The 16,337-nt window shown below is 37.9% G+C and overlaps 1 protein-coding gene across 3 annotated transcripts; it reads left to right on the top strand.

Moving 5' to 3' along the window:
- The first annotated feature begins 139 nt into the window (after positions 1-139).
- LOC139976343 (uncharacterized) lies at positions 140-11,741 on the top strand. Of its 3 annotated transcripts, none has more exons than XM_071985037.1 (3): positions 140-297; positions 7,118-7,706; positions 9,413-11,741. In XM_071985037.1, exons 2-3 carry the CDS (start codon positions 7,295-7,297, stop codon positions 10,456-10,458), a joined length of 1,458 nt encoding a protein of 485 aa, XP_071841138.1. In that variant the 5' UTR covers positions 140-297; positions 7,118-7,294; the 3' UTR covers positions 10,459-11,741. The 3 variants fall into 3 exon arrangements, with proteins under 3 accessions (XP_071841138.1, XP_071841146.1, XP_071841153.1); XM_071985045.1 differs by having other exon boundaries at positions 213-369; XM_071985052.1 differs by lacking the exon at positions 140-297 and adding an exon at positions 405-533.
- Positions 11,742-16,337: the final 4,596 nt, after the last annotated feature.

The raw sequence follows: 16,337 nt of genomic DNA on the forward strand, positions 1-16,337 counted from the left end.
AGTAAAGATCTTTTTTAATATGAATATAACATAACAGATTGCAAAATATGTGCTTAATTTAGAAATACTCTTTTTATATTATTTCTACTAATTATTCATGAGAAGAACGTAAACAAAGGTAACATGTGCGCTCTGACGCACGTGTTTACCCTTTGGCCGGGGTAATGTGATGCAAGATCGCAAGCATCAGTGACGGCGTTGTTGTGATAATAAAATTCCGGAGAGACAAAGAATCGGTTCGTCCAGTATGCAGGACGTATGGCGTTACAGATATACAAAGCAGTTACACATCGCCAAGTATGTTGTTTCTATTGTTATTTACTAACAACTTTCCAGGTTTATTAGAAGATGCTATTTTTGTATTACCAGGTATTCTCATTTGAACTTTTTGGCCATTTGGTTGTTAAAAGTCAAGCCATTTATACTGAGTATTATTTTTGTCGCAGTATCGTGAAGTACTACTTATTTGGGCAATTCATGTTTGTTGGTGTGGCTCCATGAGAAAGGGATCTCAAAACTCCAAAAACTAACGAGTTCGTACTTTTTCCTTTACGGAGAAAATCCTGCCGCAATACAAATATAACAGTTTATAGCTAGTTGCAAATTCTGTCTGAAGTTATTGGTCCATTAGCCATTGATTTTCAATTAACACTCATATTTGTAGGCTCATATTTTGTTATGTAGACTCATAATTTGTAAAACGCTCCATAATGTGTTATCTTATATGCTTGCTAGCTATATATTGCGTGTGTCAGCGCCGTTAGTCGACCTTTCAAATCACCAATGTAGGCCTATAATCACTCTTTATACGCAATTGCTATACCTTTTGGAACATTTGCTTACATTTAGCCTTAATTGGGTTTTGTAGGTAAATTAATATGCGCATACGTCGACTTTCCCAAGGGAGGGTTCAGATAACATCCAAGTCTGCTTAAGCAATTTCTCCAGGTCGATCATACTGTAGTATATCATGGATGCGCATCAACGACTAATACCTTCGTAATTATGATCAGAATGTTTATTTTTCAATATTAATATCTTACAGTATTCAGAGACAGTTGAAAACAATCACTGAGTTATTAGTGCAGCTATATACCATTTACTGAAGTTTAAGTTGCTAGGCAAATATGCTCAGTAAATAGTAATTGTGCAGTTTCAGCAAAACGGTTTAGTTTCCTGGTAAATAGGCCTACTACTCTGTGGTATACTGAACAACCTACTAATAAGCCAGGCAGGCGGATTTTAGGACCCCATTCCCACCCCAACTTCGAGCCCTGTCATTATTTCATTGATGAACATGTTTGTTCGGAAGAAAACATTAACAAGCAGGGAAATGGTATCACCCATCAATGAAATTTTGAAAGTTTATAAAGGGAAGGGGTGTAAATGTACCACCGTGCATTTGTGTTCCCGATAGCAGTGTCCCAAAATGGCCCCTCTCATTGTTTTTGTGTAGGTCAAAGGTTATTTGTTTTGTATACAATACAGTGGCACACTGATGCAGAGCTAGTCTGTGGTCTTGCTAAGGTTAGGGTTAACCCTACTGCACAGTGCACATTATAACATTTTAGCTTAATATTAAACATTAGTTTTATATGCTACTACAATAACTTTCTTAAAATAGCTTCAGAATATTAATTACTTGTAACAAATTACTAAGTTTTAATTGTAATTTACAAATGTTTCATTTGCTGTTACAACTTACACATGTGTTTTTACAAATTGTTTCTTCGTTACAACAATTATTCATCTTTTTACAAATTGTTCATAATTTTTACCAAATTATTCATTTGTAAGTACATATTATCCAGTTGTTATTACCAATTACTCATTTGTTTAGTACAAATATTCCATATTTTTTTACAAACAGAGCATTTTTTCATTGATTCCTTGCCGAAGGCAAAAGGAATCTATGCCAGGGTGATGGTGTGTGTTTGTGCTCAGTGATGCGAACAAATTTCATATGCATAGGGGTGTACTTTAACATTTGTCCCCAACACTTTTGAAAAGCTATCTACGCCGGCAGCCTACACCCTAACGCAAAGGAATGTAAACTACCAAATCAAACAAAAGTGGACAGTAAATTCTCAAAATTTGACTGGTTGTGTCAAACTGGTTGTGAAAAACTAGCAATCCTGCTGTAGAATGTAAACATGAAACTGGCATCACATTGTGACACCTTTGTATTTTTTGTTTTGTATTTACTGGTTATTGCCACAGATTTGACTAGGCCACCTAGAATTAGCTTCTAAACAATATTATGCTAACCATATGCAGTATTTTGTACATTTTAATATAATTTTAACTTTGACAGCTCTGAAGCCACTTAAGTCCACCATATCGTATAGCTTCCAGGGGCTTCGCCCCTGTACCCCACCAGGGCCCAATAACGGGCCCCTGGGATCCAATGCAGATAGCGCCAAAGCATTCTTGTTGACAGGTCAATAAATTGAATCCGCCCCGTCCCCCCCCCCCTAAGATTAAATTCTGGCTATATGCGCTTGACTTCCTCTACACGGTATTAATTTCATATTTTCACTTGGTCTATCTCTCAATTTAGCAGATGGAACTCAGGAATAAATTGTTCAATTTGGGTAAAGCAACTTTCATAACCGTTACCATGGTTTCAAGTGTTTGGGAATGGGGCATAGTGCAAAGTACCCCCCCCCCCCACTGAAGAAAAAGTCTTGTTAAGCTACTGTGGATCATGCAGTTTATTCGTATATTAAACTTGTATTCAGGTAACTTCCCCTCCTTTTTGATATAAAGACGATAACTGCCAAAGTCCAGACTGAAATTAGTCACAGTTGGTAACTCCACCTTTTGAGTGCTTTTGAAATCCCTAGTATTTCTTGTAGAAGTCAATAGCTTACTTCTGCAGGGTCAATAGGATTCAGTGTATGAAAACCTCATAAATTATTGAATTAAATTGAAGTGGTAAATAAACTTGATATGGATAGGGCCCAACTACTGCCCCATCAGTGGTGTGCGAAAACCACATGCTGTTGAATTTGATCACATGAAGGAAATATTCTTCAAAACTTATGTGAAATGTTACTATTGAATTATCCAACATATAATGTAAATTTGAAATATTCTTCAAAATCTTATGTGAAATGTTACTATTGAATTATCCAACATATAATGTAAATTTGACTTGGTCAGGCTATACTAACTGCAAAGCAAGAGAAACTCACTTCAGGAAGCGATTAGAAACGATTTCCCTTGCTTTGCAAACCTCAATCCTTTCAAAAGTCCTGTACTATGGACCTCAATGTGCAGGTAGTCTGCAAACTATGCTGTCTTTTGCTGTGTTCTTACCAGTACCATTGTGCTTTTCGTGTTGCATAAGCGAAGACATCAGCTTCTACAGGTCTCTCTCTGTCTGTCTCTCTCTCAGATTGGGATATTCGATTAAGGAATAAGATTTTTCTTTGTCCAGTAAGTCTCATGTATGTCACATTGCCAGTCATTTATAACACGATAGGTAAACATACATATTGAATAATTATGTGTTGCTTATCAAACTCTTGAGAAATGGTATGTGAGGAAGAGGCTCTGGAAATGTTCAAGTAGGCTTTCAAACCCATGATTAATCTCTGCATCATGAGCCAAAATCTTGTTTAAGCCAATGGTAAACATTCAGTTATTGTAACATACACTACATTCAGTTATTGTTACTGTAAATATACCAATTACAAACAAATATAATATTCATAGCGTAAACTTATGCCCTATATACAGTATTTCAATGCAACAGTGCATCCTGGTTAAGATGATTACGTAATCCCTAGTAGTCCATTTTAGTGCATTTCCTGGTACCTGTATATACATGCGTAATAAAATACAACAAGTCTGGTAGGAGAATGGGGGGAGCTAGGGGAAGAGCTCATTAAATGTGTATTAGAACTGAACAACAGAAGATTGCAACCTCTGAAATTATAAACAAATTTTCAAACAGCAAAGAAATTTAGGGTAGAACAGGATTCGAAATATTGATCTCAGATGGTCAAGTCCATTGTTCTTTCTTAGCTCTTCCAAACTCTAGAATTTTTCTCTCTCGTTCTCAAAGTTCTTGTTAATCTGGAAATAATCCAGAGGTCACCGGTTCGAATCCCATTCTAGCCATCAATTTCTTTGCTCTTTTCCATTGTCCTCCATTTTCCAGTCAGTTTCATATGATTCAATTACTTACATATTAATCTGTGTACTAACGTGTGCAAACTATTACTTAAAAGTATATATTTACACTCATAGGTCAACCTAACCTTTAAAAATGAAAAGGACTGAATGTTATGATGCTCATAAGGCTTGAAATTGAAGAGTATACACTGATGGGATCATCATTGTTAGAAAATACACGCGCTAAATATGTTATGGTACGGTTGATTATTTCCTGCCGCTGACTTAAGGAATTTATGCGATTTGTGTTTGTGTGTGTGCGTGTATGTATTTGTGTATATGCATGATACCATAATGTGATACTGTACGTGCAATGTGGATTTATCCTAGAGACTACAGAACCCCATTGCATATTTATTGAGGTCAGAACAGAACTAATAGAGAAAAGTATAAAAAACGTATAGACAAGATAAAACCCTCAGTAAAGTTTGAAAGAAGTGATGAAAGCTCATTTAAGGTCACCAGAGGTCAAAGTCTGCAAACCTTGTACACACATAACTCCAAAAGTGAAAGAAGAACTACAAACCTAGTGTGAGAATCCATCTGACTGAGAACAAGAACTCTGTGCGGGTCATTGTGGTCAGCAGAGGTCAAACTGAAAACTCTTTAATCACAGTTATTGAAAAGTAATGTTGATACTTGGAATGTGAATGCACTTTATCGAAGTCCAGGATCCTGTTGTTTTCTGTGAAGGTCAAAGTTTTCATAAGTCATCAGATGAAAAAGTCTGAAGAATTTGTAAAAAAAATTTAGGGGGGATTGGGTTAAAATGTCACAACGGTTCTTATACTCAGTGGCGTAACCAGACTTTTTCATCCGAGGGGGGGGGGGAGGCTGGAGCAAACCTTTCGAGTGGGGGAAAGGTTCGCGTTCGTCCAGTTCGGCCATTTTAGGTACTTTTGCAATGGTCTAGCTTGTGCTCCCTCTCTCACTCTCTCTCTTTCCTTTGATTTTTTATTGGCTGAGCGCTTGGAGAAAGTCACTATACTCTTAGCTGATAACCCTGTGTGCTCTGTTCTCATACTGTTTACATTATAAACGTATCGTTCACACTTTGTCTACAAAAGTCTTTGCATTTCTTTATAACTAGATGATTCATTTTTTTTCAGTAAAATTTGTTATTTGCCAAAACAAGTTTAGAATTTGGATCAATTTAAAAGTCAAAAATGGTATAGCAATGGGATTTTGACAATTGGGTTCAAATGTTTTGTCTGAAGTTCTCATTTTGGTTTGGACTATTCTTATTGTAAGGGAACCAAACACTAGGGTTCTTGTTAGTTTCTCAATAACCTTTGGTCTTTGGAAATCCTAATGCTCAGTATGAGGACTCCTGAGCATTATCTTAGAGACACATATACAAAATAAATAAGTAACTGGACAACAGAGTGCAGGGACTTAAGTCGATATATATAATTTAATATAATATATTACTATATTAATATATTATAACCGATAAAAAAGTTATGAAATTATAGCCTGACCTTTGGGGCTCCTCCATCGAAAAACTTAACAATACAAATAAACAGTTCTGTGTAAAATATGTTGCCGGGTGGTTCCTAGTTCTGTTCCTTTCTGGTGCCAATTGATATAGATCGGCTGGGGTGTCCATAGTAATGTAATAATAAGAAAATGTTCCCATCCAGTGAAAAGGAGTAAAACTAGTTCTGCCACAGTTCCCACATGTAAATAGGATATAAACCCTTCCAGTTTCCTCCAAATAATATAAGCATAATAATTATATACCTACACAACTTCAAAAGGTGGCCTTCACTGCTTGGTGGGTAGGGGTGCCCTGCTTATACATTTAACAGGAAGAATAATAGGGAGGACTAAAACAGAGGTACAGGGTAGCAACCAATCTGCCCAATCAGGAGATGGCAACGTCCTGTCTTAACTTAAATAAACTGTTGCCACTGGTCAACTAGCACTGCTATTACATAATATGTTGACACTGCACATATTCAGTAGCAAGTGCATACAGTATGTTGCCAGGGCTGGTGACTAATCTACTGATGAAAAAGAGAAACAATGTAGGGCTTGTTTTAGCACCAGAGTAATAATGAAAAAAAGGGGCCTTTTTCACCACACCTGCTGGGGGAGATAATCTTAATTAAAAACAGTGTCTATTTACTGTACATTACAACAGTACAGTTTGAGCTATCTCATTGTCTATGATTTACTATAATAATGATTTATGCTGCAGCTTCCAAATAACAATGTCGGATTAACTTCGGACAGTTGATATAACGATACTTCAACCATACACATGATATAACAAGCATGGTACAGTAGCAGGTTATCTTGTTACTGTACGTAGCGTTAGTAGCAAAGGGAGGGTCGTGTGGGCCTCGTACCGATCACAGAAAGCAAAATGATTGGATATTATTTAACTTGAGACGCAATTGGCTGATACAGTAGTTCAGAATAGATGAGAATCTCGGTCAATACGGATTAAAGTCAACCGGGAACTGGTTAAAGTGAGCTTTTTAAGGAATTTTGTCCTATATGTCCAATATTTTTTTCGCCCACCAATGTCATTGGGGGGGGAGTTGAGGGGGGCTAAACATTTGACTGGGGGCTCCTGCCCCCAGCTGGTTACGCCAACGAATGGGCTTCATCTTGTTGTTTATGTTGTTTTAGCGAATGCTAAAGGGAGAGTGGATCTGCCAATCAATTAATATACACATGTATTACGTTTATTCCATAGCAGTGGATGCTTTCTGCCACCCACAGCAGATTGATATTTATTTTTTGCTGGCTATTTGGGAAGTTTGTATTGTCGCATGTTTAAATTAACGTGGAAGATGTCACCACATTGTTGAAGAGATCATCAGTATGAGATAAGAGCAGGGCTAAGCCCAAATTTTCTCTTTCAAAAGAAGGTTTTTCCTAGGCTTTGGTCTTACAATAGCTTTCTTTATTGATTTCTTTGCAGCGTGACAAGATCTTAGAACGAGGGCAGAGAAGGCACTGGTGTAATGATGCTGTTTCTTTGTGGCACCAGTATATCCCTTTGCATCACTTATACTCTATAGAAATGTTCTTCAAGTTTAATTAACACTTCTTTTCTTGCCATCCATCTCATAGAAGTTTATTACATACATGTGCAATAATGGGCAATACCAACAGTGTGCAATTTTCTCGTGCAAAGTCTAATTATAGTTTCCCCCGATATAAATGGCGTCAAATGAAACCAACTCAAAACACCAAGGTGACCTCGTGGGGCTCCTCGTCATGTGACGTCGACTCACATGGGCAGTTAACTATGGTCATCGATCTGGCCAGAGCCTACGGAGTCAAGCGTCGTGACTTGCAATCTGTAAGTCTGACAACAGACTGCGTATTCCCGCCATACGATGACAGTCGGCTGGTAACCTGTATCAGTATCCAGGGTGTAAGTCCCGCTGCGAGGCGGGTTTGGATTAGAAGTGCAGTATTGTTGATGGAAGATGCCATTACCATATGGAATATGAATGGACATAAGAGGCCCACATGCGGAGGTCCCATAATCCACGACCAAAAAGGTGAGTCACCACAACATGCCACAGTAATTCTACTGTACATACAATCATTTCACCAACAAGTAAGTTATTCCGCTCGGTGTTGCTTCCTTGTCTATTATTGACAAACAATAAATGCTGCCTGAAGAAAAATCAAATTGTTATGAGAGAGCGTCAGACAATTGACTACAGTAGTGACAGCCTATGATTACGCTCTGGCAATGGTTCAGGTGTGACAACAAGGCTGAGAAGACTATCGAGGGTGTATTCTCAGTGGATCTTCTATAATAGGGAATTGAGAACCCCTCCCCCAGTATATTGTAAGAGACTGGAGGAAAATATATTGTTGACATATGACCCCTGAGAGTAAAAATTCTTAGATTGATACATGGATACATGTGTGCGAGATTAGTGATTTAAAATTGTGCAATTAGTAAGCATAGTATACATTTACTTGGTTACAAGCTATACTTTCAGTTAGTCGTCCATTGTTTTCATCACTAAAATATATATTTGTGTTATCTACTTTTCAGAGAAGTTTATTGCAATTGCTGTACATTATAGTATACACATTCATCCAAAGTTCATCTGTTATTGTGAAGCAGCTTATCAAACCCTAATTTCTCTTTCCGTTTATCCTAATCCAATAACATGGATAATAAGCCATGTGCAACGTAGAGTGTAAGCGGCGAAATTGAAGTTACTTTTTTTTCAAGCCGGGTATACTATAATGGCAAAGCGATTGGTTACTATATAATACCCTGCAGGGCCTGTTCAACTCTAGTTTAGAACAAAGTCACTATGGAATGCCAAAAGGGTAAAATTCGTTAACAACGTCCTGATTTGTAGCAACAAAAATGTAATTGTGATTTGTATGAATAACCATGTGAACATTGTTAACAACATGATTTTCGGCAAACCAAACACCAAACTTTCTTATGTGAACATTCGTATATCATAACCATTGTAGACTACGCCTCCAAAAACTTTTTGAAGGGCACTGTTGTTGCAAATCACATTTTTAACGATATTTAAATGTTTGTTGCCACAAATCACATTGTTGTTGTTAAAAATCCTTTTGTTTTACCTTTTCGCGTTGCATAAGTCAGGGGTAGATTCGACACTGTCACGTGGGTACTACGATACGTCTAGTAGTTCCACACGGAAAACATTAACTGCGAGTGGCATGCGCAGGATTCAAAGGTGGGGGACCAAGTTTAGAATTTCCCATGACAGATTTAGGGGGCCTGAACCTCAATGGAAGAACCAGATGCGAAACAAGGAGTGTGTAAAGGAGGGGTGCTGCTCTGGGGTCATTGAAGCCGACTCCCACGTACGGGGGTCTGGGGCTTGTTGCCATAAAAAATATGAGACGTCACTTTTTTCACTCTCAGGCATATTTAGACTGTAAGTTAAATATATACATAAGTAGCTCTAAACACAAGATCGTGATAAAATGTACTTTGTGTGAGGTTTAAATGGAGGGGGGGACCCTCGGCATATGGTCTAATTCTTCCCCAGCTGAATACACAAAAAATCCTCCGACTGAACCATTCCCCAGATTGGCGATGGGAGGTGTGGCAAGCCACTGGGAACAGCGTAGAGTTCTGCATGAATTTTGGAGATAGGGGGGAGGGAGAATGACCTGATACAATGGTACAAACCATCAGTAATAAATAGCTAACATTCAGTAATCTATCATTAATTGTGCCTCTGTGTTTTCTTTCTAGCTCTTTTGACCATAAGAAAACGAAATAACTGGCCAGTGGCAGCAAGCGTTCGGCCCTCGCAAGATGCTCGATTTCTCTGCTACCCAGACAGTAATCATCTTGAATTTCGCCATGTCAGGAATTCCAGCTATGTCTTCGTTCGTGACGCCATTTTTAAGCGTAGTAACTACTACAAATGTATATCCATATCTCCAGATGACACTAGAGCGGCAGGCATTATTGCTGTCAATGGTGATGCCAACCTCTTTGTGTGTTGCACAGACGTATTTTACCTCTACTGGACTCGTTCTTGCCTTAAACTCTTCCCACGTCTTGCAGAACTCGGTTCATTGAACAACAATACGGACATGTCATGCGCTTTCTCACCGGACGGTGCCCTTATAGTGGTGACCACTGGCACGGGTGCCATGTTTCTAGTCAGTAGGTACACATTACGGCTGGTGCTGGGTGTTCTACCTAGGAAGAAATCTGACCAGAACCTACTTTTGTGTTGCGCTTCGGCATTTGATTTTCATCCCTTGGTGAGCGTCGGCTTAATAGCATGCTGTACAAGTGATAAGTCTCTAGCACTCTTCAGTGTGTCCTCTGACAGGTTTACAAGAATGGTTCCTTATGAAGACACAGTCGGATCGCCCACGATTGTGCGCTTTAATGCACTAGGTACCAAGGTGGCCGTGGCAGGCGACAACTCTCATATAGTCATTCATGATGCCCAAAACTTGAGTGTCCAAATGGCAGTGGATACAACCATCCCTTGTCCACGATGCGCCATTAAGATACCCACACACAGCCCAGGTAACTCTAGCAGAAGGCAAACAACATTCCTCAGTGTTAGCTTTTCCCATGATTCCTTGCACATGGCGGCCTCCTCAACAGATGGCTTAGTACGAGTGTGGAAGCTACCGACAGTTCAATCTTTACTTCAGTTGTGCAGATTGGCTATCATTAAAGTAACACCAATTCATAAGATCTACAAGCTACCGCTTCCTGATGTTTTAAAAGGTTTAATTGTGTGCAAGCCCACAGAAAGAGCTTCACCAAATTAGACTGCAATTTTAATAAGACCGAAAGTCCAATATATAACTACTATAACTACTACTTTATACTGCAACTCAAGTTGTACGGTGGTAGTTCAATTTGTGTTGTCAGGCACAGAAACTTGTAGTCACAATTAAGAATAATTTCTCGACAGTGGGTGCATGTGTACTATAGGGTAGCAAGTGTAAGGGGGTTTGTCCCTCCCCTCCCCTCTCTATTGGGAGGGGAGAGACAAATCCCCTCACTATATGTGCACCCTCAAAATATCCCTGATTTCCCCAACAAAATTTCAGATAATTTATCAATCACTGTGTAATTCTTGCCCAAACCTGTTATAGTTTAGTCTTTGACAGGGAAAGAACATCCAACAAAAATATCATTTTTCCAAATGGATGTTAATGACTTAATGTTGAATCATTTTGGTAACTTAATGTAACAGGCTTAAGTACAACACATAGAAAGTACAACAGGTTATACCTGCAGTGGCACCAGTTTGCATGTTCCATGACAACATTTAAAAAGTCCTTTGTCTCTCTCCCAGTCAGAGGCAGCACTGCCCAAATCATGCAATCTTCTGTGTATTATATTCAGGAAACTATTCTAGTTTGTAAACCATGTGGTCATTTCGTTATATATTGGCACAGTTTGAAGAAATTTTCTTGTTTTCTCTCATTTTAGTTGGTCTGTTTTTTGTATTAATTAGGTGCACAATAATATGTTTGTTTATAAACAAACGTGTCTTAAAGAATGGTTGAAAGCAAGAATACCTATGTCTCGTTAAAGATTTAAGTCGGTTTTGCCCATTCAAGTTATCTAATCTTTAGCTTATCTTTTCACAAGCTTTGAATTTATTTATAATTAACTTTCTGTTTGCTTTGGTCACAATACCTGGGAATAGCTTAAACCGTACGTATCTTCAATCAGACATCTAGGTGTGTCCAATCGACCATTCTTTTCCATATGGGATTGACTATAGTAAAGGGTTGGTATACATGTTTTGAGTTTAGTGTATTGTGTTGATTGTTGTCTCTTATAGTGATGGTAACAGGGGCTATTTAATTTACTGAATAAAGTGTTTCGTCATCATTAGAGCATGTATGACTACTGTATATGTATATGGGAAGAGGGGGGGGGGGAGTAGTTATGACTCTTTCTGCTCTGAATGAGATTAGCATTCAACGAATATAACATATATATTGTTAGAAATAAGCAGAGAAATAAGATATGATTCATAATTTGCAATAAAGAGTATTGTTCTAGAAAATATAGTGGAATTAAAAAGATATATATAAATATATATATATATATATATATATATATATATATATATAATTATATATATATATATATATACTGTAGGTATGTATATATATATATATATTTATATATATATATATATATGTATATATATATATATATAAATATATATATATATATATATATATATATATATATATATATATATATGTATATTAGTCATACCACCTGCTACACATTCAATATATATATAGAGGGTGTAGCAAGTGGTATGACTGATATACTGTATATATCAGTCGTACCACTTGCTACACATCGCATCCAATATATATATATATATATATATATAAGTATATATATAGATATATATATATATATATATATATATATATTTCCTGTATTATTTTCCTGTATTATAATATTAACCGTCCAGCCTTTGAGAATCACATAGGACTACCGTGGCAATGGAAGTAATACTTATACTACAATCACTATAATGTAGGTATAATGTCTGAACGACTTGTGATTTACAATACTTTCCTTTGTCATTGACTTGGTTATTCACATGGTTACAGGCTTGATGTGACTTGTTTGATTGTCAAATCCCTTTTTGGATCTCTGTTATCTTAATCTCAAGCCTACACCAAGTCGCATAGTGTATACTTTGTTTATTTATGGATTTTATGTGTGTTTTGGATAAACAATGCAGAATATGAATTGCATTCTATAATCGGCCCCATAGGATTAACAAATTTCAGGATTGGCATGTATCCTGCTTTAAGCAGTCATTCACTCAGATCAGTTTCAGGATAAACTCCAATAGATATTACCTATATAGGGGAGATGAGCCAGACATTTTCCAGATTCGCAGCATATCTTGGGGTAGGGTTGACAAGGGTTAGATCCCCAAAGCGTCAAGCAATAGTTGTTTTATGCAGTTTGGTAGTACGCTGCATCATATGGGTGAACTAGAAAGACACTCACCACAGAGTTGTTATGGAAAACCTCCTTGCACTCACTGCCTTGATATAACATGAATTGTCCAAACAGAACATCTAATATATTGTTGAGGCTTACATCACTAAATATATGACTGGAACGGTATGTAAAGCTTATTACATTTTGTACTTGATATTATTACATCACGCTAACTTATGCTGCAATACTTTCCTTTAATTTATCCATTTTCTGCGTCAATTGTACATGTTTACTGCCTTGTAACAGTCTTATATTTTAACTCAGAAACAAATTTGGATTGCATTTTCTGCTCTATATAATGTGCAATGAAATATTGATGACTTTGACACAAATATGCAAGCTTCGTTGTTATTTTTTCCTCTGAAGTACTTCCGAAGACAACAATTTGATTTCAGAAGAATGGTGCTGCTCGGATTACTGCCTGAAAGACCCACATTATTACTCTGACCACAGACTATTCCTAGTAGCAGATAAAGATGCTACAAGTCTTATTGAAAAAAAAGATCGAAAATGCTCAGTTTGCACAATGACATCTTTCTAGTATTTCATTTGCGATTCCATGCCGAAGGCAAGATGAATATGTGCGATGGTGATAGCTTGTGTGTCTACATAGGTGCAGGCCTATGTGTGTTACACCTTTGGTTTATAAACGCTGACTTAAAACCATAGATGCTTGTTGAATCCACCTTAGTGATCATAAGAACCATATTTTTTTTTCATAGAGACCCAAATATCATTTGAGTTTAAACTAAATAAAGGTCAAGATATAGAAACCCGGTAAACATGGTAGTCAAAGCTTGCATGAACTACATCCTTGTTATGTAGATCCAATTCATCTGGAAAAGTTAATATAGAAGCCTCAAAATCCTGTAAACATTGCAACTCAAAAGTGAAGCTTGCATGAACTTTTGTGGAGATCAAAGGTCATTTGGGGTCACCAGGGAGTCAAAGTGTGTAAACCTCGTAAACATGATATCTCAAGAAGGAAAGCTTGGATCAATCTCGCATTTCGTGTGAAGGAGTACCACATTGAGTTTAAAATCCCTATTGTTTTTGGTGCAGGTCCAAGTCTATTTGGGGTCACTAGAGGTCAAATTGTGAAATCGTTGTAAACACGATAACTCAAGAAGGGAAGGATGGACGAATCTCATATTTAGTATGTAGTTGGTACACGTTCAGTACAAGATTTTATTGAGGTCAAAGGTCATTTGGAGTCACCAGACGCCAAATTGTTGAAACATTGTTTTATAAGCTACCGTATCTCCCACATACCAGCTGATACGAAACTATACGAATAGGAGGCTATTGTCAATTGGAAATGAGCTTATGGGCATCCGTAGAATCTAAAACTGAAAAGAACCAACTCGCATTGTCTTCAAAAGCCTTATTTTGCGTGCAGAAAGGCGTACTTTGTAGTACAGCAGTTCTATTGGACGTTTTCCGTCTATCGGGTTGGATGTAGTTTCGTTGTGACCAGGCAGCGTTAATGAAACTTAATAGTTCGTCTAGTTAGATTTTTTGCTATGACCATTCTCAATGCGAAATATTGGTTTGGCAGTGAGTTCACGAACTTTTGTCTGCATCGGCTGTTGATCTCAATTTGTGTAATCTCTTCCACCAGTTTCAGCGTAACGTTCGACTTTCGTCACGTTTATGATTATGGGACAACTTGCATACTAACCTGGCTAGGCCCGTGAGCAATTTTATGTTGTCTAGGCCAGCGACGGTTGGGTAGAACAGGGTGCAACGTGAATAATACCAGCCAGAATCAGTGGCGGAGATAGGGGGTATTGGTCAGGAGGGGCGAGAACGGTCTATGGGGGCGCTTTCGACACTATCTAAGCGGAGCGCCACCACTGGTTGGGAAAGAGAAATTTTTTGAGTAAAGATACTCCCTAGATCGCCGGAAATTACCCTTTCCGGGCCTGGCTAATTTGCGGCGATCAACGAAGAATAAATAGGTGTCATCGTCAAATTACATCAACAAAATGTGACAAATGTCAGTAAGTAGATGAGAGAGCAATAAAAAAGTCAATAATCACGCATAAGTAAAAAGTGGTAAAGAGCTGAAAAGGGCGCCAGCAGTCCATTTGAGTCCGTCGGGGAGGGGGGGGGGCATCCGCCCCTGACTCTATGGACGCTCCGCCACTGGTCAGAATACCAATACACTTAAGATGGCAAAACATCTCCTTAAATATTTCATTAAGGCATTTTCCTACTGGCTATCAGTCATAATTCGCAAAGTATTGGACAATTTGAGGAGTTTTGAGACAAGCTTACGTAGCACCATGTATCTGCCGAACAGGCTTGTTCATAGAAAGTATTTATGTTGTAGATCTGTACTTCGGAGACTTAAACAACAATCATAGGCCTACTGGCAAGTGTAATTTGGCGAATAGATTTTTAGCCACGGTCGCCAAATAGTGAGTACTTTTAAAAATATGTGTCGAGGCCTGAAAACCTTCAAAACATGAAGTAGAAATCATGGACACTTTTCATACATGGTATATGGATTTGCCATATTGAGTACAAGGATCCTATTGCCTGTGAGGTCAATCTCCTACAGGTCACCAGAGGTCAACTCTGAAGAACCTTTTACATGATATCTAACGATGAAATCGTGGACCTCTAATACTTGGTGTGTGGATTCATAACAATTTTTTTATTGTTTTTGGTGGAGGTGTGTATAGCCACGTATACAGTCGACTGACCTGAGTTTATCATGCCATAACGGTATTGTAACAGCTAGTTCTGGTTATACTAACAAGCAGAAGTCTAGTGCATTGAAGTCATCGAAACCTCAATGCATTTTGCATTCTGGTCTATAAACGGAGAGGTGCTGTCCTGGAGGAATAAGGCCGACTTTTTTTACCCAAAAAAATATATGGACGTCAAATGGTGCATTCATAGGCATATTTAAACTAATTTAGGGCTAAACAAGTAGGTCAAACGTACGATTTTGCTAATAAATACTTGTGTGAGTTCTAAAAAATTGGAAGGGGTATGTGATGTCGAAAAAAAAGGAGGGATGTGTAACATACTTGAATAGGAGAATATGTATTGCTATGCACCCTCAACAGCTGATCGTTACATAAACCTCGTTTTGCTAATCCGCTATCTTGTGTGTAGGACCTCTTATTTCCAGACCCAATATATTACAGGATGTACACCCGTAGTAGTGGTCTTATCCTTTCCCGGCTAAATGGGCAACCCACTGCACTAATGTCAAGTTTTCATCCATCATACTATCTTAGTGTGGTGTTTAGTAAACACAAATGATCATGGATTGTTGGACTTTAGTAGCTTTGAAGATGATTCCTCTATGTCCTAGCCTCCTAGGTTCTCAAGCTTTTTCTATCCATGGACCCCTTGATATAAACTGAAATGTTTGGAGGACCCCCGGACAGTGACCGACGGCCTGGGGGAGGGGTATACGGGGAGGGGGTTTCCCCCTCCCCTTTTTGAATTCTTTTCAATATTTGAGGGTTAGATGCGAAATGGTGCATTATTTTGTGACTTTTGAAGTAAATTTATGTTCAAGAATTTATGTTTAGAAATGCATTTTTTCTGGGCATGGAATGCAGTTTTCCTAGGCCTGCAAGTATTGCTAGGCATAGGCCTACTTGCAAATTCTTACTTTCAAATTATATAT

The sequence above is a fragment of the Apostichopus japonicus genome, chromosome 2 (assembly GCF_037975245.1).
Source record: "Apostichopus japonicus isolate 1M-3 chromosome 2, ASM3797524v1, whole genome shotgun sequence".
Lineage (NCBI taxonomy): Eukaryota > Metazoa > Echinodermata > Holothuroidea > Aspidochirotida > Stichopodidae > Apostichopus > Apostichopus japonicus.